The sequence below is a fragment of the Portunus trituberculatus genome, chromosome 31 (genome assembly GCF_017591435.1).
Source record: "Portunus trituberculatus isolate SZX2019 chromosome 31, ASM1759143v1, whole genome shotgun sequence".
In the NCBI taxonomy this organism is placed as follows: Eukaryota; Metazoa; Arthropoda; class Malacostraca; order Decapoda; family Portunidae; genus Portunus; species Portunus trituberculatus.
In genome coordinates, this window is record NC_059285.1 from 5,861,646 (window position 1) to 5,884,145 (window position 22,500).

At 40.4% G+C, this 22,500-nt stretch overlaps 1 protein-coding gene across 5 annotated transcripts in view; it reads right to left on the minus strand.

The window, feature by feature from the left end:
- Nucleotides 1-1,142: 1,142 nt before the first annotated feature.
- The window catches only part of LOC123511250 (peripheral plasma membrane protein CASK-like), a 657,311-nt gene continuing 635,953 nt past the window's right edge, over nucleotides 1,143-22,500 (minus strand). For 2 of the 5 annotated variants that reach the window (XM_045266966.1, XM_045266967.1), the window contains exon 11: nucleotides 1,148-1,345. In XM_045266966.1, the coding sequence (XP_045122901.1) occupies nucleotides 1,163-1,345 (183 nt within the window). In that variant the 3' untranslated portion in view covers nucleotides 1,148-1,162. Of the gene's footprint in view, nucleotides 1,346-22,500 lie in introns of all 5 variants that reach the window. The other 3 variants (XM_045266965.1, XM_045266964.1, XM_045266963.1) reach the window with 3 other exon arrangements.

The window sequence follows — 22,500 nt, forward strand, 5'->3', positions numbered from 1 at the left end:
TTTCTGTAGAGTCTCAACAATTATGCTTTTATTCGAATTACTTCCTAAATCTTATATATAAAGCTCGTCATATACTCATCCACTCTCTCTTGCTAATTTATATTGTTTTTTTATTTGATTTTTTTTTTCATTTTCATACCCCGATTTCTCTATAATTTCATGAATCTATCTAATAAAACATGCAATTATTATTTCCTTCAATTATTAACTCTTCAATTTCTTCAGTCACTCACATGCTGCGTCTATTACCACACCTCATTCCAATTCCATCCACTTAATAACATCTTCCTAACACCTCTTAACTGCTTTTATACACATATCTTTATAACCTTTTCCCTCTACTAAGCCTATGATACCCAACTTGTCCTCACTTCCCGGCGTTTCCCCCAGCCTCGCACCTTCAATGTATATCGTCACTCACTGCTTCTATTCCTTTATCACCAGTAGAATATACAAAACCTTCCTCTCCTATTGAAGCTCCCCTCATCCTACCCCTTTACCATTGCTTAAAAAAATAACACGCGGTAATATCAGGTAATCCCTCCATTGCTTCTACATAAATATGATCCCATGATTGCAGCGCCATTATTAACATCATCGTTATTATTGTGTTAGTGAAGTGAATATATGACACAAGAACATATACGCATATACACACACTAAAGAAAATACCCTTTACTAATGTATCTTCCCTTAGAACTTAACACACACACACACACACACACACACACACACACACACACACACACACACACAGAGAGAGAGAGAGAGAGAGAGAGAGAGAGAGAGAGAGAGAGAGAGAGAGAGAGAGAGAGAGAGAGAGAGAGAGAGAGAGAGAGAGAGAGAGAGAGAGAGAGAGAGAGAGAGAGAGAGAGAGAGAGAGAGAGAGAGAGAGAGAGAGAGAGAGAGAGAGAGAGAGAGAGAGAGAGAGAGAGAATCACATGAAAAAACAAGGATGACAGAGAATGAAGACCAAAAATTGATGAATGAATGACTGAGAAAAGGGAAAGAGAATGAGAATGGGTTGACAATACACGAAAAAAAAAAGAATAAGACAAAAAAAAACCACACGTTAAATTCACCACACTTGACATCTCAATTCCAGAAAGGGCTCACACCACACTAAGTCGGCCACAGCAATCAATCCACACACACTCCACACTCACGCTCCACTTACCCGAATATGCGGCTCACTCAGAAGGTCTCGCAACTCATCCACCTCTGGAATCATGGCGTCATCGTAGTCCCTCATAAGATCCACAACGTCCCTGGCGATCTCCACCGCGTCCTGCGCCACGCCCCCGCGCCCAGGAGACACCGAGGCGCTGTGGATGCGGTCATACAGCTGTGGGGGTAGAAAGAAAGAAGTGTTAGTGAGGCTTTAGGTGGCGCTGTTACTGTGGCTGGGATAGGGATGGAAATTATGTGGTAGTAGTAGGATAAGGAAGTAAGTTAGTAGATAAGTAGTAGTAGCATTAGTAATAGTAGTGGTTGTATTGGTGGTAGTGGTGATAGTAGTAGTAGTAGTAGTAGTAGTAGTAGTAGTAGTAGTAGTAGTAGTAGTAGTAGTAGTAGTAGTAGTAGTAGTAGTAGTAGTAGTAATGTACCAGCAACATAATGGGTAACACTAAAAACAGCATTCGTAAACAGCAGCAGTACACATTACACAGCCGAGTCTCATTAGTAAAATTAGTACATACCCGCACCAGCAGCGCCAGTGGTGACAACAACAACATCAAAAAATTGCATAAATGTTAAGCTGTGCCAAAATGTAATCATGTTTGGCATACGAGTTATGAATATCTATATGGAAATAATACATCTGGGTGTATGTGTTTATGTATTTATCTTTAAAGCTATCATTCTATTCATTGATGCCCATTTAACCATGTACAAAAATTACATATTAACTCTTTTACTATTCAATTTGTTCGTCGCATTGTAAACAAAATAAATGTTAAGATTTAATCATAGGAGAAAAAAGAAAAAAAGAAAACAGGTTATTTTTCATGTGATCCGAACATACTGAACAGAGATTAGCACAAAATTAGTAAACAGAAAACTATATCTATTGAAAGGAAGTATTTTGTTTAGTACTGAAGTGGTTAAACTTGAGAGGTGAATTCACTAACTAATCACCATCACCATTTTCTTTTCTTGTACCTTGTCAAACCTTCAAAAGACGAGTAAAAAAATTGCCTTCTGAATCACATTAGGTTGAGTCTCTTCGTAACACTTTCATCTCGCTGTGGCTGTGTAAGTCTACGTATGGTTACAGACATTATTTGCATCACCACTGCATCTACATTTTCAATACACACAGTAAGTTTAGAAGCACACACACACACACACACAAGAAAAAATCAATGCGTTTTTATTAGCAGTCACCTTCATCCCTGCCACAGTTCACCAGTAACTTCTGTAATAAAACCAACAAAAACGCTGTCTACACCCATAAGGAAAACGAAGAGAAAAACGAAAATCACAAGATGAAAAAAAAAAAACACAATAGATATAAAACTTTACGTCTTATCCTCATTTTTCCTTTATTTTTTTTTACTTACATTTTTCATCTTCAACGTCTCTTGTTCCTAAGCGATTTGGGATTGAATTCTGGAGAAAGGGGAGGAGGAGGAGGAAGAGGAAGAGGAGGAGGAAGAGAAGGAGGAGGAAGAGAAAAAGGAGGAGAAGGATGAAGAGGAGGAAAATTAGGAGGAGGAGGAGGAGGAGGAGGAGGAGGAGGAGGAGGAAGAGGAAGAAGAAGACAAGAGGGTTGGCACAAGTTTGCTCATTAAGGACAAATATGGACAGCAGAGGATGTGTCTTTTCAGGGATTGAGATACGCTTTCCAATTCCATAACGAGAGAAGAGAGAGAGAGAGAGAGAGAGAGAGAGAGAGAGAGAGAGAGAGAGAGAGAGAGAGAGAGAGAGAGAGAGAGAGAGAGAGAGAGAGAGAGAGAGAGAGAGAGAGAGAGAGAGAGAGAGAGAGAGAGAGAGAGAGAGAGAGAGAGAGAGAGAGAGAGAGAGAGAGCAATAAGAGTGGCAGAAACCAAACACGAGAAGATATAAAAGCTAATAAGAACAACAATTCCAAGTACAAGGAAGGTGGAGGAGGAGGAAGAGGAGAAGGAAGAGGAGGAGAAAGAGGAGGAGGAGGAGGAGGAGGAGGAGGAGGAGGAGGAGGAGGAGGAGGAGGAGGAGGAGGAGGAGGAGGAGGAGGGAGGGCAGTATGTTGTAAAAGAGGATGATGATACGAAGAAAACAGGTGAGAGAAATTGGGCTATGTTGAGGAGGAGGAGGAGGAGGAGGAGGAGGAGGAGGAGGAGGAGGAGGAGGTGTGGGAGATAGTGAGATTATTGCCACAGATGTTACCAGAAGACGTCGAACCATTATAGCTGTATGTGTGTGTGTGTGTGTGTGTGTGTGTGTGTGTGTGTGTGTGTGTGTGTGTGTGTGTGTGTTACCAGTGTGCAACATGTATTTTCTTTATCTTAAAAAAAAAAAAAAACAAGAAAAGTAAAAGAAAAATATAAACATGCAGCATATCATTGAAACACACACACACACACACACACACACACACACACACACACACACACACACACACACACACACACACACACACACAGGGGGAGAGAGAGAGAGAGAGAGAGAGAGAGAGAGAGAGAGAGAGAGAGAGAGAGAGAGAGAGAGAGAGAGAGAGAGAGAGAGAGAGAGAGAGAGAGAGAGAGAGAGAGAGAGAGAGAGAGAGAGAGAGAGAGAGAGAGAGAGAGAGAGAGAGAGAGAGAGAGAGAGAGAGAGAGAGAGAGAGAGAGAGAGAGAGAGAGAGAGAGAGAGAGAGAGAGAGAGAGAGAGAGAGAGAGAGAGCCTGCTATCTTGGGCCACCGTACTTAACTAGAGTTGCAGTGAGGATAAACAGGTAAAGCAGGTAATTGGCCAGGTGGTGGTGGTTGTGGTGGTGGCGGTGGTGATGAAGGTGGTAGCCTACAAATCCAGTGTTTACAAGTAGTAGTGAATAAATAGTGTGGGAATATATACTAATAGGAATGATGTTATTGTGACGCAGAATGGTAGTGATAATGTATTGGATCTATTGTTGTTGTTTGTTGTTGTTGTTGTTGTTGTTGTTGTTGTTGTTGTTGTTGTTGTTGTTGTTGTTGTTGTTGTTGTTAATGAATATGGAGATGATGAATGGGACAGATATATTATAATCCACTCAAAAATTCATCGTTTATCAGTAATTATTAGTCTCTCTCTCTCTCTCTCTCTCTCTCTCTCTCTCTCTCTCTCTCTCTCTCTCTCTCGTTGGTATTATAACGTATTTTCCTTATACAGTAAAAATATAAAGAAAACAAGAATTAAGAGCAGAACTGTGGGGATTATTTTTGCATATTCTTCTCTTTTTTTCATTAAACAACAAAATATATCTATTATAGAGGCCACTTTTCAACATTAACGACACTAATTATCAACTTAACGACCACGTAAAATAATCCAAACTGAGATTTTAATGAACGAACTGACTATCAACACATTTAGTCACAAAGTTTGATAAGAGAAATAGAGAGAATAATAAAAATGACGTAAATATTCGAAGGTAAAGAGAGTAACAAGTCTTTTAACCCTTTCAGTACCATAACGCATTTCCATATTCAATCTGTTTATTATTTAGCGATTTCATACAGGTTCAGAAACTCATGTGAGGGATTGAAATATTAAAGACTACTGCCAATAAAATTCTGACCTCCATAGACCCTTCCTAATGTCAATAAAATGGTCTAGTCGTATACACACATCAAGGTAAAAATGCGCCCCAGTGTTGAAGGGGTTAATAATTAGAAGCCTATAAATGATGCAGTCCCTCCTGAAATAAAAATAATTCTAGAAAAAAAAAGATCAAACAAGGGCAATATTATGGTTAATTTTTCGTATCGCCAGATTAGTTAATAACACCAACGTAACTCTTTAATAATATAACACACTTCATGAACCGCACAACTTTAAAACCACTTCACCCCAGCAGCATCACCACCACCACCACCACCACCACCACCACCACCACTACCACAACCACCACTTCCTCTTCCTCCTCCACCACAACCAGCACCTCTAGCACAGTTTCCTCCTCCACCATTACTACCACCATCACCCTCATCACTACAAAACCATCACCGTTTCCCGTTCTACCACCATCACCACTAGTACAGTTTCCTCCTACTACCACTACTACCACTATCACCACCAGGGCTGCTTTTTCTCTTCCTCCAATACCTCTATAACCAACACAGCCTTCATCACTATCACCATCACCATCACTGAAGCCTCCATCACTATCATTATCTCACACTATCTGAAAATGATTTTGTTCAGTCTGAGGAATGTGAAAAGAGCTTGAGTGTGAGGAGAGAAAGGTCATGCAGTTTTATTTTTGCCTGTCTTGTGTTCTTCTTTCTTCTTTTTTTTTTCTATTATTCATAAACATTTCCAGCTATTTCTATAAACAACATTCTGGGGTCTACATTGGGAGATGTCATTTTTTTTTTTCTTATTGCTTTATCATGTTGTTTTGTCTTATGTATCATCTTTATTTTTCTTCCCCTAATAATTTCTAGACGTTTCATTTATATATTTATCTTGGTTTTCATCCAAGAGTGAATATTGGGTAATACAAGTAAAGCCTTTTCATTTGCTTACTAATCTATTCATTCACCTATACATTTACTAATTTACCTATTTTCTTTTTTCATTGTTCTATTATACCTGTTTCATCTTTATTTTTTTTTCTTGTTTCCTCTCAAATCCCCAAGATAAGTTCCCCGCGGCAGAGTTAACAATTCACGCCACCAGGGACCACTAACAACTAAACAACCTGACACTCACACATCACATAACCATTTACCTCAAGACTTATCCAGACATTTCCGCCAAACTCCCGCCACTTGCCTTTCACTTCCAAAGATCCTCACAGAATTTCAGACTCATGTGCTGTGAGTGAGAGGAGGAGGAGAGGTGAGAGTAAGAAAAGAAAAGAGTGAAGAGTAGAGAGTGGAGTCGAAGTGTCCTTTCATCTACTCTAGCTTCACTCTCCCTCACTCTCACTCTCTCCACTTCCTGCATTTCCTCTGGATAGATGTAAAGTTGAGGAGGTGAAGAAATGAAAAGGAAGAGGAAGAGCGAAGTGAGAATGTCATTAAAATATATCAAAGTGCTATATTATTCAATCTAAACTATAATCTTCTCTGTAAAAGCTCATTACTAGGATATTACCTCCCTCTCTCTCTCTCTCCCTCTCTCTCTCTCTCTCTCTCTCTCTCTCTCTCTCTCTCTCTCTCTCTCTCTCTCTCTCTCTCCCTCTCTCTCTGTAATGGTGCAGTTCCAGAGCTCAAAGGCTTTCACGGAGTCCACAAAGGTTCGGCCCAATGATCTTTCAAGGCTCTTTTTGTGATTCTGGTGCGAGATCCGGAAGGTAAGTAGGAAGTGAATGACGCTGCTGGTGGAGGATGGGGATGTTGCCATACTTTAGTGTCTGAGCGTGTGTTTGTGTGTGTGTGTGTGTGTGTGTGTGTGTGTGTGTGTGTGTGTGTGTGTGTGATGAGAAATTTGTTAATCTTCATGGACAAAAGTATTTGTGTAGATATTTATTGTCATTTGTTTGTTTGTAAAAAGGATTTTTTTGTCAATAAACAAACTAACTAACTAACTGTGTGTGTGTGTGTGTGTGTGTGTGTGTGTGTGTGTGTGTGTGTCTGTGTTTGGTGGTTCAGAGGGGCCGTAGACTTGAAGATAACAGCAAAGAGGAAAAAAAAAAACCCACTTACTCACACACACGTGCACACACACACACACACACAGACACACACACACACACACACACACACACACACACACACACACACACACACACACACACACACACACACACACACACACACACACACACACACACACACCATAATGCCAACAATCTTCTATTCTATTATTGTTTTGTTTTATGAATAAGACACTTCATGCATGTGTGTGTGTGTAAAAAAGAATAGACATGACAATGATATACACAACATGACATTTTTATTCTTCTTTTCACTCATTATCTCAAAGTGCATGGATTGTTACCTTTCTAATACGCGATTCTATTATAATATGCCAGTGGGATGACTTACACATTTTAGCCTAGTGTCCCCTTGAACGCGGAGAAAGAAAACTAGAGCCGCAACAGAGAAAACGGGAATGAAATGCTGGAGAAATCAATGGAGAGAACGATGACTGCAGTAGTTCCATTGATTTCTCTTAAAACCCCGACCATGCAGAACGTAAACTATGATACTAATACTGTTACTACTACTCTTATTACTTTCACTACTATTACTATCACTTTTACTCATGCTAATATCACTACTACTACTATTAATACTGACTGCTTTCCCGGGAGTCTCTGTAAAACAATGATCTCATTTGTGATTAATTTTGAGAGGAAAGATTATTCACTCCTTCATATAAACAAACGCATACATTATTCACATCTAAACGATGAAAAATGGACAAAATAATGTAATTTGAACGATTAAGACAACCAAAATAAAGAAAAAAAAATAAATATGAGAAGAAACGAAAAACAATATTGGTAACCTAAAGCAACAATAAAATACAGAGGTTACATTAAATAGTAAAAACAAAACACATATGAAAGTTCCCAGAGCTGCTTCAAAAATAGCTCAGTATCCGCTTTTAAGGTAGTGCTGGAGAGAGAAAACGAGTCTTGAACTAGAGAAAACGGGTAAGCTCTTTCTCTCAGTTCACAGGAAGTACTACGTTGATTCGGTTCCCCACGACCAGGTGGCGTTGGCACGGTGTTCAGTTATTAAGACTTCTTATTCCATGCGACATATATACTGCCAAACAACAACAACAACAGCACACACACACACACACACACACACACACACACACACACACACACACACACACACACACACACACACACACACACACAGACACACACTTACACACATACATGGTTGGTGAATTCAAACTCGTGCCATTTAAGGTGTGTTTATGATGCTAATGAAAAGTTTCAGTGAATGTGTGGAGAGAACAAGGGAACAGAACAAAGTGAGAGGGAGGAAGGGGGGAAAGGCAAGGGCAGAGCAGGAAAGGGGAGGGAAGGGAAGGGAAAGGAAGAATAGTGAGATGAGAGGGAGAAGTAAATCGGATGAGGAAGGACAAGAGGATAGAAAGGAAAGGAAAAATGAGGAAAGATAATTGAGGTTCACTGTACATTTGATGTGATTTCAAAAACAGTGCTATCGAAGGAGGAGGAGGAGGAGGAGGAGGAGGAGATGGATGAGGAGAAGGAGGGAGAAACAACAAGGAAGTGATTAGGAACACGAGAGAGAGAGAGAGAGAGAGAGAGAGAGAGAGAGAGAGAGAGAGAGAGAGAGAGAGAGAGAGAGAGAGAGAGAGAGAGAGAGAGAGAGAGAGAGAGAGAGAGAGAGAGAGAGAGAGAGAGAGAGAGAGAGAGAGAGAGAGAGAGAGAGAGAGAGAGAGAGAGAGAGAGAGAGAGAGAGAGAGAGAGAGAGAGAGAGAGAGAGAGAGAGAGATTTGTTCCTGTCATTTCCCAAGTGTTCACATCCATGTCGCATTTATCCCCTTCCCCCTCCCATACCTTCCTCCCTACCCTACTCTCTCCATTCCAGCCCTTTACGGCAGTAGGGGGCGGCAGGGGAGCGCCACACCTGCTGCTGGGGACAGGTAATGGGCGTGCCTTTTTATTTCCTTCTCTCCCTTCCTTCGCTTTCCTTCACGGTAGTTAGCGAAAGTACTGGAGATAAAAAGGTGAGACGATGGAGGGAAGAGGGAGGAGGAGAGAGGTGGGAGGAGGACAGCTCTTTTGTGTCACGTGAAGGAAATATAGCAGTAATTTATTTGAGCGGAGTATCACACAGGAGTTCTCCATCACAAGGATCCACACTAGTCCTGTAAACAAAGGCATAACTCCCTCTCAAAAAGGTGGATTTCTGCACAACAAACTCGTAAATAACACTCAGCATGATACAATGATGAAAAAATAGATTAAAAAGACACTCAACTAAAGTCTAATATTCATGTATGTTATAATTCAGTATACCTAAAGTTGCTGTGTCATAATACATTCATTGCAATATATCCCTTGTTTCAATCTTTTTCTAATTTTCATAAGACTCTTGAAGCTAACTAGATTCCATTAACTTAATTTATTCTGTAGCGTCATAATGAATTTAACTCAATTTTCTTTTCATTTCAGTTATTCCTTCGAGTTTACCGAGACACCAGTGAAAACCATTTAAATTTTCATAAACCTAAACTTAATTGATGTTTTTACTCCATATGAAATCTAATCAAATTTCGTTCTTATTTTAGCCATTTTCTTTTCACTCTTAAACACTCCATTATCTTTTTCTCCAACCCTTACAAAACCAACCAAGACATTTATGTTTCCACAGCGCCGCGCAATTACTGCCAGCTTATATAAGGTAGCGAGGCCCGTAACTGGACTCACCGGCAGCCGTACACGTGAAAAAGTGAGCAGGTGTTGACGATGCCAGGGAATTTAAGGCACCAATTACTACTGCCATTCTTACCTTCCCCTCCTCCAAGTTTTGCGGGCATTCCATTCGTTCCCTGTGTCCCTTTTTTTTTGTTCACACTAACGATCTCTCTCTCTCTCTCTCTCTCTCTCTCTCTCTCTCTCTCTCGCTCGCTTTTTCTTACTTCCATGGCGAGAAATTACTTAATTCTTGAGGTGCATTTAAAGAGTTAATGAATCATTTAATCAATCAAATCAGGCAATGAATTTTCTCCTTTGCATTTCTCCTTTTACCTCTTTCTATCTTTATCTCTTCTTTGACCTCTACTTCTATATCCCTTTTTCTATCTTGCCTTCCTTACATTCCATTTTACACTCCCTTTCACCTTCCTTTAAACCAATCTCTTATGTCTTATACCTCCTCCTTCTTTCCTTATTCTAACTAAATCCCCATCCCACCTAGCTTATCTTCCTTCTTCGACCTTACCGCCTTTCCTCTCCCCTTTCTCAACTACTTTTTATCCCCCATTTACATTAGAACCCTTTCCTCCTTCCTCATATTCATTCCATCCAATTATCTTTTAACCCTCCTCTTAGAATTTGTATTTTTCCCCTTCACTTCATTCCTCCCACTTGTCTTACTTTCTCCCTTACAATACATATTTTCCCTTCTCTCCATTTTATCCACTTCTGTCTTACACATTGTTATTCTATTTCGCTTATATCTATCTCATTTTCCCTCTTAAACTCAACCTCCTTATACTTCCCTTCCCTTTATTTACTTAACCAATTACATTCTATTTTAGACTCTACTTCCTTTCCCTTCTCTCTTACTCCTCTCTTACCTTCTCATACTTGACTCCAGGTTTTATCAGATGGACGAATCCCGCTGGCAGCCTTGGCACCCGTAGTGTTGGGTGGACCCGTGGCACCTTGGCGAGCCGCAGCGCCAGCACGGGTAGCTTGGTGAGGAACGCCCGCCACCCACGCTTCTTGTGCATGGTGGGGGCGGGCGTGGCGGTGGAGGGGCTGGTGGTGGTGGACGTGATGATGGTTGTGGTAGACGTGGTGGCGGTTTTGGTGGTGACTCGCGTGAAGAAAAAATTGGTTTACGTTGTGGGGTGTTTGCTTGCTTCTTCTTGTGGTGTTTTTCCTTTCTTGTGATTTCTTGGTGGTGGTTCTTCTTTACGCGTGTTGGGGAAATATTGTTCTTTGGAGGTATTAGAGTGTCTGATTTCCTGGTTTCCTTTTCTTGTTTCCTGTTTTCTTTTTATCTTCCAGCTGTTTCTGTTATTCAAATTTTCAACCTGTTGTCTGATCACTGCAGGGTTTAAGGTGATTGTTTTGTTTTCCTTCAATTTTTTATTATATATGATTATGAAATGCAAGTAATTTTTTTTTTCGTAAACTACTTCATTTTCTGGGGCAGTTCGTCTCGTAGAGTGTAAAGTAAAATAGTTAATGTGTTTTTGGATAGTTTAAAAGTTCCGGTGTTTGAACTCTTTTTCTTCTCCTACTTCTTTTTTTTTTAATTCTCCTGAAAAAAGAAAACGTGCAAACTTTCCTCTGCAAATCTCTGTCACACAAAAGAGAAGACAAGTCCATTAGCACCGCAATAATAACTTGAGTCTGTTTCTGCCACTCTTTTCATTTTCTTTTTTTTTCCAGCAAGGGGACTAAAAAAATGAACAAGTTTGTAGTCTACGTTACTTTCTCTCTCTCTATTTATTCTTCACTTCCTTCTCTTCCTCCTATTCTCCCACTTGGTTCTCCTCTTTACACCCATTTCTTAGTTCCCCTTTCGATATTTCTCTTCGCCTCACTACATTTTCTTTTACTTTCCCTTCCCCCTCTTTGCGAAATTTTCCTCTTCTGCTCAGGAAAGAATAAACATTTTCTAACTTACATAAGATATTCAGGAAAAAGTGACGCTGCCCATCATGAAGATTAAATAAAATGAGAGAACGAGAGTAGGCAACTGGAACACAGCCAACGAAACGCCAATCGAAAATACTGAGCTAAAAATTGTTTCAAAACGTGCATATAAACATTATCTCTCTCTCTCTCCCTCTCTCTCTCTCTCTCTCTCTCTCTCTCTCTCCCTCTCTTTTTCCATATGACTTCAAGCTGCAGTGCACGGCTTACACGAACATTAAACAACACGCCACAGAGCAGATGGAGAGATGAGGAGCATTGTAGAGATGGACAGAAATAGACAGCCAGCCAGCAGACAGAGATGAATGGAGGAGGCAAGGGAGAGGATGCTTTTGTCCTGCAGTGGATTCATAAAGAGTGCTATTGATGATGATGATGATGATGATGATGATGATGATGATGATGATGATGATGATGGTAGTGGTGATTGTGATGGTGGTGATGAATAAGACAAAAAGCAACTTATTATTGTTGATCATTACACACTCTCTCTCTCTCTCTCTCTCTCTCTCTCTCTCTCTCTCTCTCTCTCTCTCTCTCTCTCTCTCTCTCTCTCTCATGCCGCAATGTTAAATAATTCTTTACAGTACAGTTTATTTAACTAATCAATAAGAACGTTTTTAGTACTAAATCTCGTATTGCAGTCTCTTAAATTCTACAGCTAAAATCTAGTTTATTTTTTTTATTTGTGTGTCCATGCAAAATCATTTTCTCATAAGTTACGAATAACAACAACAACAACAAAAGTAATCAAGGTAACAACAGGCTAAATAACTAAGAAATATAAAGAAATGAGAGAGAGAGAGAGAGAGAGAGAGAGAGAGAGAGAGAGAGAGAGAGAGAGAGAGAGAGAGAGAGAGAGAAGAGGTGAAGAAAAATAAATATGCTAAGAATGATCAAAATATACAGATATGAAGCAAAAGCAGTTGAAAAAAAAATATGTACTAATAAATGAGACAAAGACGATCAAAAAGATAAAAGAAAATACAAAACTTATTAAGCACAGCACAAAATTTTACCAGTACACCCCTTCATAATGCCTCACTCATGGGACAGAGGGAATATCACCACGACGCACATCAAAGAATAAAAAGGGGAAAAGCATTAAGTATATTTCAAACGTAATGACGTAAGGAGGATACATTTTCGTTACAGAAGTCCTCCCTCGAGTAATAACAAGACGCACCTCATTTCCTCGACCCAGAGATGCTTACAGATCACCACGTGTGCTGGGAAGGATGGCTCTTTCCTCCAGGTTCTACTTTTGTATACTGGGAAATGATGTGATGGCTCTATAGAGTGAAAAGAAATGGTGGTCCGGTGTTCAGTGGACGTTAATACTCGTAATATCTTACTCTTGTGGACTGTTTCTTGGTATGTTAAGAATGGAATGTGTATTGAGAAGGATGTTGGCTAGAAATAGGTCAGTATGTTTCGTAGAGGGACTTGTTTGTAGCTTCTTTTGTTTTATTATGTTCTAATGCCTGGCGGTCCGCTCCACTCTAATCTAATAAAAGTTAGTGGACCTTATTTACAAACGCTTCGGTTTCTCATTTCGTCTATTTCTAGGAGTCCAGGACAAGTAAGAGTAAATGAAATTTCTTAAGCTGATTTTTAAGATTCGAATAGTAGCTTGATACAGATTCTGTGTCATCAAACTAGAAAACGACATGGAACGGGGAAATTTTTCATTGGCAAACTACAAAATCTTAGGAAAAAAAACAATACTTAACTAGTCAGATATGCTATCGATATAGAGGAACTGAGGAGACTTTAGTAATATTAAAAACAAAAGCACGAAGACCCAAAAAGTGAGAAAATAAAATAAATAACATAAAACTTATCTCTCGCATGGTAGGAACACCATATTTCTCTTGTTTTAATTTCCTGTTGATTGATTGAGTGACTAATTGGCAACGTCATATGGAGTAGCTTTTTAATTTGAGAATCTGGACAAATGGAGCGGGAGCAGCGTGGCAGCGGTCAGGGTGGCAGCCACGTTGGTGTTTGGCTGTGCACCGTCAGACTGGCTAGCCTTTGGTGTGGTGTGGAGGGAATATTCACACACGTTTAGTCCATAATGATTCAGCTTATCATTTAATTATATCTATTAAACATATATACATTGGAAATTCCAGTGTCACAAAAACCTATTATGAGATTATAATACTTGATTGCTTGGTTGTATTGTGCTTCTATAATACAACTACATCATGTTTATATTCGTGCTAATGATTGTTTTTCCTATCTAACAAACAAAATACCCAAAACGTCACTACTCTAACTATAAAAGAGTCAAACTGTAAACTAAAGCTACAAAAAATATTACTGGACATACGACTTCATTTTCCATAATAGTACTCATGACTTACACAATGTACAGCCAATTCATAAACGAGTAATAACGAATCTCCACATATATGCACTAAAATTAACACAGAACTCTTACAAATTCAATGACACACACACACACACACACACACACACACACACACACACACACACACACACACACACACACACACACACACACACACACACACACATTGAAAAATACATCGCACAGAAATATAACAATACTACCCCCTCTCCTCCAAACCAATATTTGCCAGCTCTCTCTTGCCCTCAATCCTCATTACCTCTCTCTCTCTCTCTCTCTCTCTCTCTCTCTCTCTCTCTCTCTCTCTCTCTCTCTCTCTCTCTTCGGAAAACACTGTGTAGTTCTCTTTATCCCTTTTTCTCCTTTTTCATTTGTTGTCAAAAACATGATCGAGATATAGACTGATAGATAGGTAAAGAAATAGAGAGAGAGAGAGAGAGAGAGAGAGAGAGAGAGAGAGAGAGAGAGAGAGAGAGAGACCTGTCCCATAACTCTATCAAAGCTTTTAATCACATAACAACAGTAAATAAATTGTTTTGTTGCAAAGTAAAATAGATCACACGACGACTTTTAGCGATATCTGAATAAATATGTAATGTGTGTGTGTGTGTGTGTGTGTGTGTGTGTGTGTGTGTGTGTGTGTGTGTGTGTGTGTGTGTGTGTGTGTGCGTCGTGATCTTCCACAATGCAATAAAATCTCAAGTAATTATTATATAAAACTAAGGGAAACACACACACACACACACACACACACACACACACACACACACACACACCTCTGCATATCTTTCCGTGCCTCAAGCTTCCCTAATAAATTCCAACTCCACAAACTCTTACAGAAGGAAACACAACACACACACTCTCACTCACTCACTCACTCACTCACTCACGCACTCTCTTCCGCTAACTTTCTGAGAGCAGACACAATCTTCTTCTTCCCTCCTCCTCCTCCTCCAGCTCCTTCTCCTCCTCCTCTCCCTCCTCCTCTCCTCCTCCTCCTCCTCCTCCTCCTCCTCCTCCTCCTCCTCCTCCTCCTCCTCCTCCTCTTCCTCCTAAGTTTGCAGTGAGGTGGACTAATGTATCTAAATAAAACCCGGTTACTAACAAAATCAGTTTCAGAGAGGAAGGAGGGGCAAACTACATTTCGATTTGGAGGAGGAGGAGGAGGAGGAGGAGGAGGAGGAGGAGGAGGAGGAGGAGGAGGAAGGGGAGGAGGAGGAGGAGTAAGAAAATTAATAAATAGGAGATGCGTAATTGAAAGAAAAGTACGGAGAGACAGGCAGGCAGGCAGGAAGGAAGGAAGGAAGGAAGGAAGAAGAGATCGAGAATGAGAGGAAGGGATGTAAAGAGTGTTGGGGGAGTGAGTGGAGTGACGGGAATGGGAAGAGATACAGTACGTAAAAGGAGAAGCAATATCGTATTATGAATAAGTGATGAGTAAAGGAAAGAGACAGAGAGAGAGAGAGAGAGAGAGAGAGAGAGAGAGAGAGAGAGAGAGAGAGAGAGAGAGAGAGAGAGAGAGAGAGAGAGAGAGAGAGAGAGAGAGAGAGAGAGAGAGAGAGAGAGAGAGAGAGAGAGAGAGACTCCATTCACATCACCAATTACTTATCTAAACCACTAATCTAAGTAACCTAACCTAACTTCATCAAGCTACGACTTCTCATCACCACCACCACCACCACCACCTCCACCAACCATTAGAAAAAATATCCCCAAAAAGGAAAAATATGAAAAAAAAATCTCAAGTACAGCTGTAAACACACACACACACACACACACACACACACACACACACACACACACACACACACACACACACACACATGGAAAGCAGCGTCACTTAAACAGGAGAAGGTAAAAGCACAGTAGCGCCTGTAAGCCTCACACGCCAGGGATTTACGTGGCCACAAATCCGTCAGACGCCACGTTATGAGGGCGAAGGAAGGGCGAGAGTGAGGGAGAGACCTTTGGGGACCTGTTACTGCTATTCCTCCACCTACACGATAAGGGGAGAGAGAGAGAGAGAGAGAGAGAGAGAGAGAGAGAGAGAGAGAGAGAGAGAGAGAGAGAGAGAGAGAGAGAGAGAGAGAGAGAGAGGAGAGATGATAGAGGGAGGGAGAAGGAAGGAGGAAGGGAGATGAGAGAAGGGAGGAAGGAGAGAGGGATGAGAGAGGAGATGAGACAGGATGAGAGAAGGGGGATGAGAAGAGACGGAGAAGGAGAGAGAAAGGGAGATGAGAGAGAAAAGGAGCTAAGAGAAAGAGGGAGAAGGAGAGAAAAAGGGAGATGACAGAAAGCGAAAAAGAGAGAGGAAGAGAGATGAGAGAGAAAGGAGGAGAGAGAGAGAGAGAAAAAAAAGAGAAGATGAAAAAGAGTGGAAAGTACGAAGGGAGAGAAACGTAAGTAGAAAAGGGAGAAAGGTACGCATTGCAAACTTTTCTACAACCATTACTATTATCACTACTACCACTACTACTACTACTACTGCTACTACTACTACTACTACTACGACTACTGCCACCACTATATGAATGACAGGAGAGGAAGGGGAGAGAGTGCGTACCTAAGGAAGCACTGGGAGGACTAAAGACTACAGCAACAATGGGGACAAAGAGACGAAGTGATCAGAGGGAGGAGTCAAAGGAGAATAAACACGAGCAAAGTTGACAAGGAGGACAAGAGGAAAGAGAAGCATGGAGGAGGAGGAGGAGGAGGAGGAGGAGGAGGAGGAGGAGGAGTAGGAGGAGGAGGGGGAATAAGTAGGAGTAAGAGCAGATAAACAAGATAAATAATGAAGAAAGTAAAATATGAAGAAAACAAGGCCAATGGAATATAGAAATGAAAAAAGAAAAGAAAACGAGAACGATTAAAAAAAATAATACCAAGAAAATACAAACAATGAGGAAAAAAAATACAATCAGGAAAGAGAGCGAGAGAAAGAAGAAAAAAAAACATGATCAATAAGGAGAAAACTGACAAGAAAACGAGAACTGGTACATTGGACGCGAAATATAGAGGGATAACAAAAGCAAAAAAGGAAAAAAAATAGAGAAAAAGAAAATGAAAGAGAGAAAGAGAGAGAAAGATAAGAGGTACCTACGCAGTATTACCGATGATCAAAAGCATAACTAACAATACTTTGAAGCCAGATGAGGAAAACTGTGTGTGTGTGTGTGTGTGTGTGTGTGTGTGTGTGTGTGTGTGTGTGTGTGTGTGTGTGTGTGTGTGAGAGAGAGAGAGAGAGAGAGAGAGAGAGAGAGAGAGAGAGAGAGAGAGAGAGAGAGAGAGAGAGAGAGAGAGAGAGAGAGAGAGAGAGAGAGAGAGAGAGAGAGAGAGAGAAACGACCCTCACATACGACCTCTACTTAATCAGGAGGGGGTGAGATGAGACACGTTCAGAACATGTTCTACCGGCGACTAGGGAACGACACAAGGATTTATAGTCAAAGCCTTATATATATATGTCGTGCAGATTAATGTGTTTATCTGTGAGAGAGAGAGAGAGAGAGAGAGAGAGAGAGAGAGAGAGAGAGAGAGAGATGGTTGTGTGGCCTGTCCTATCACTTATGTACGACGCTCTCCACCTCCTTACCAATACTTCACTCTTAACAGGATTACTGACCACCCTTGACCCTCCTCCTCTCTCTCTCTCTCTCTCTCTCTCTCTCTCTCATATACACACATACTTGATTTTCTGAAGACAAAAGCAAATAACTTTCAAGAGAGACAATTACGTAGGGTGATGGACAAGACAGAGTTGGATCTCGTAAAGCACAATAAACTAGGACTGAATATAATGAAGGAGAGAGTCCACCAGGAGCCTTTGTACAGGTAAACCCACGCAGGTCTTTCTCCCACGCGTAGCACAGGTTGGAGGTAAGACAACACGCCCACCGCTTCCAGAAACAATGCGCCCACTGAGACTGAGACTTTCATCCCGTCACTGAACAAAAAGATATCTGGTCTTATTCATCGTGACACAAAACGTTCAGCTTATCGATAAACAAACGTGAGTCTTGTCTATTTCTTTCCTCAACTCTCTGTTTATTGTATTTTTGTTATATTTTCTCCTTTTTAAATTTTTTTTCTCTTTACACTTTTCTTTTTTTTTCTACGCTTTTCTTTCTATCTCTCTATTTTTTTTATTTCTTCTTTTCTTTTCTACTTTTACTTTTTCTCTACAGATTTCCCTTTTTTCTCTCTCCTTTTCTCTAAGCTTTCCTTCATTCATACATAATTTTCCTCTTTTCATTCATTACATACCCCTCCCCCGTTTCTTTACACATTTCCTCTCCCTTTAGCTCACAACACCAGCATGCACAGGAAAGCAGCTTTAACTCTTCCACTTTACTTTATCCCACTACTTTTTCCTCCTGCCCTCCACTGAGTTTCAAGCATTACTTCCTACATGTCCCAACCCTCACCTCCCCTCCTCTCACAGGTGTTCAGCAAGTGCTTGGTGTGCCAGATGCATGAAAGAGGAGTGTGCCAAACTTGTCCCCAGCCCTCTCACAAATTTTATGCATCTTCCAGTTTTCTCTTACAAAGCAGAAAATTATTTGCGGTTTTGTGGGATGACTGATTTAATGATGTGAGGTCCTGCACACACAAAAACACAGACACACACACACACACACACACACACACACACACACACACACACACACACATACATACATACATACATACATACGCATGCTGTATTTTAGTCTTTGCCTTCTTTCCTTTTATCTCTCTTTCTTTCTATACCTTCTTTATTTGTTGGTTTAAAGCGTTATCCATTATCTATCTGTCTATCTATCTATCCTCTAACCATATGATGACGTATATGTATCAAGAGATAAATTTTCTATCTACTTATCGACCTTATGGCGTAAACAGTAATGATAAGGCGTATAGTGTGTGTGTGTGTATGTGTGTGTGTGTTTATGTGCGCAGTCCCTACCTGTATAGATTTCGTGAAACAGGTATAATCTCTCTCTCTCTCTCTCTCTCTCTCCAATAAGTGGGCGACCATCGGGAAGGAAAAATGTGAAGTAATTCTTTTTCCAAGTTTGACAAAATCTCTTTTGACGAATTTCATCCCGCTGAGTGAATCTGAACATTATTATTATTTTTCTGCATTTTCATGAACGATACAGTACTGGGGGACAGGTTTCTCTCTCTCTCTCTCTCTCTCTCTCTCTCTCTCTCTCTCTCTCTCTCTCTCTCTCTCTCTCTCTCTCTCTCTCTCTCTCTCTCTCTAACATGTAAGTGGTTAGCTGTACAAGTGAAGGAGGAGGACGACTACGAAGACAATGACAGGAACAGCAACAACGAAAGTAGCAATACAGAGACGAAGGTGAGACAGAAAGAGTGAGTGGGAATTAAAGAAAGAAAGAAAAGAAAAAAGAGGAATCCATCTACTGAAAGAAATACAAGTGTGCTACATAAGAAAATAAATTACTCACACACACACACACACACACACACACACACACACACACACACACACACACACACACACACACACACACACACACACACACACACACGTACGATTTGATACCCAGAAGTATTTAAATTTTCAAAGATATTCTAATTACATTTGCTACACGTGGAATTTTACTCTCTTTTCTCTTTAATGTCGTTGAAAAATGCAGGAGAAAAGAAAGACAGTGAATGAAATTGAAGAAAAGACTTAAGTATGCACCATAAAAGTAGGGCACCGAATATATATATAAAAAGATAAAATAAGAGATAAAAATAATGTAGCAGAATCAATTTAATTCCATAACACGAAAAAAAAAGTAAATAAATAAATATCTAGACTAACATTTTCAAATATTTTTTTTTTATTTCCTGACCTTCCTTTACAACTCACGTATAACATCACTGCTGTCTCTCTTCCTCCTTCTTAACAGCATCATCAGCCTCTTCCTCCTCCTCCTCCTTCTCCCCTCTTCCTCCTCCTTCTTCTTCTTCTCCAAAGCTTCCACTCCGAGTCATCTCATATCCTTCCTTTACCCTTCCATTTTCCTTTCCTCTTATCTCCTCTCTTCCTTTAACTTTCTGTCATACATTCTCCTTTTCTTCTCCTGCTTTAACATTATTAGCTTCATGCTTCTTACCCTTGGTCCAAAATATCCTCCAACTCTTTCGTCCTTTTGCTTTATATCCTGATTTTCTATTCCGTGCACTTCCTCCTCCTCTTCCTCCTCCTCTTCCTCTTCTTTTCCTCCTGCTCCTCTTCCTCCATATCCTTTGCCTTCTCTTCTTCAAAGTCTTCTCTTAACAATAACTTCAATAACGTGAGTGTTTCGACTTCCAAATCGCCTTGGTGAAATAGTTCCTCTCTCTCTCTCTCTCTCTCTCTCTCTCTCTCTCTCTCTCTCTCTCTCTCTCTCTCTCTCTCTCTCTCTCTCTCTCTCTCTCTCTCTCTCTCTCTCTCTGTCGCGATACTCGTTCTGGTAAAATATTTCTCAAGATAGAGTAATTAAAGAAAGATGTCTTGGTTATCATTTTCGTTGTCACTGAAAAACAGTAAGAAATTTGGCAGGAGTAGGAAGAGGAGGAGGAGGAGGAGGAGGAGGAGGAGGAGGAGGAGGAGGAGGAGGAGGAGGAGGAGGAGGAGGAGGAGGAGGAAGAGGAGGAGGAAGGCATATGTTAGTGAAGTCTCGAAAAAAATTACACGGAAGAATACAAAGTTAGAGAATATGAGATACAACGAGGAAAGGAAGGAAGGAAGGAAGGAAGAAGAAAGGAAGAAAAGAAGGAACAAAAGAAGGAAAGAAAGAAAGAAAGCAAAAGAAAGCTAGTAACAAGACAAAGAAAAATGAAGAAAAGAAAATACGAAAGAGGTAAGGAAAGAAGAAGGAAAGGAAGAAAGAATTAAAAAAAACATTTGAAGGAAACGAGAATGAAAAAAGAAAAGAAGGAAGGAATGTAGGAAAGAAGAGAGAAGACGCGGCGGTGGGAGGACAGAGAATTATTGGAGTCTATAAGGAAGATAAATAAAGGAAAGATGCACTGGAATCGATGAAGGAGAGAGAGAGAGAGAGAGAGAGAGAGAGAGAGAGAGAGAGAGAGAGAGAGAGAGAGAGAGAGAGAGAGAGAGAGAGAGAGAGCGCAAGAGAAACACCAAAACACAACTATACCACAATACAAAACACTCAAACGCTCTAAAAATCAAACACATTACAAAGACAAACACAAAAAAAGCATGTCACTCGCAACTCACTTCACCTCATCACCTCATCAACAAATCAACCAAGTAAGGAAGGAACACAATGAACCTAATCACTAATGCTGCTAATTAATCTCACTAATGACCAAACTTTACCATCATTATCCTTCTGCCTTTTGTCAATACGTGACTATCAACCCCGCCTCCCTCCACTCTCCTATCCATCCCCACTATTGTCTCCTTTGAAGTGATTAATGAAGAGATTACCCCACCACCCCTTCTGAAATATAAAATGCACGTAAAAAGATTAAATAAGAAAAAAATGGCATATTATCCTCGTCCCTTGCATAGCGGCGCCGTAAACTACGTTGTAATACTTTGGTGGGAGTTATAATGAGAGGGATTAAGAGGTGACGTGGAAGGATGGCTTAAGATAACACGGAGAGGAGAAGGAGGTCGAGAGATAGATAACCAGGAGGAAGAGGAAGAGGAGGACGTGGAGGAGGGATGCTAATACGTTGAGACGGGAGGGAGGAGAGAGGTAATAACGGTGAAGAGCAAGGCAAGAGAGAAAGTGGTTATATATGACATGCAAGTGATTAAGGATATGAAAAAATAAGATAATAATAGTTAATGAGATACGGTGAGAGAGGGAGCAGTAATTAGAGGAATATGAAATGAGAGAGAGAGAGAGAGAGAGAGAGAGAGAGAGAGAGAGAGAGAGAGAGAGAGAGAGAGAGAGAGAGAGAGAGAGAGAGAGAGAGAGAGAGAGAGAGAGAGAGAGAGAGAGAGAGAGAGAGAGAGAGAATAAATGCAGAAATTGTAAAAAAGAAAAAAAATACACACTAAAAACACCAGAACGAAAACACAGTCAGACAAACAGATACAAAAAAACTAGCACGGAAACAAAATAAAAGTAATAGAAATAAAACACTCCAAATTTAGACTACGTTCATAATGTCTTCTAAAGGATGACGCAAATAAATGATATAATAAACACAAGTTATATAAGAGATTCAAGAGTCACGAGTACTATCTCTACAAATGATGAGATTCTACGTGTCTTAAATTGGGCCAGCGAAGAGAAAACGAGGCTCTTGGATACATTAGTCTCCCCTCGAAGGACTTATGACGGTAAAGAAATCAAGGCTCTTACCCAAGATTTTGACTGATTAGTTCTTATTTTTGTCGCTACTGCTAGTTGTGGACTTTGTTGTTGTTCTTAGTATTGTTATTATTATTCTAAAGCTGTTTGGTAAGAGAGAGAGAGAGAGAGAGAGAGAGAGAGAGAGAGAGAGAGAGAGAGAGAGAGAGAGAGAGAGAGAGAGAGTGTGTGTGTGTGTGTGTGTGTGTGTGTGTGTGTGTGTGTGTGTGTGTGTGTGTGTGTGTGTGTGTGCCAGAAACCAAAATCACTCCATAATGATGTCCATATTTCCCCTTTAATGATCCTGCAACACTC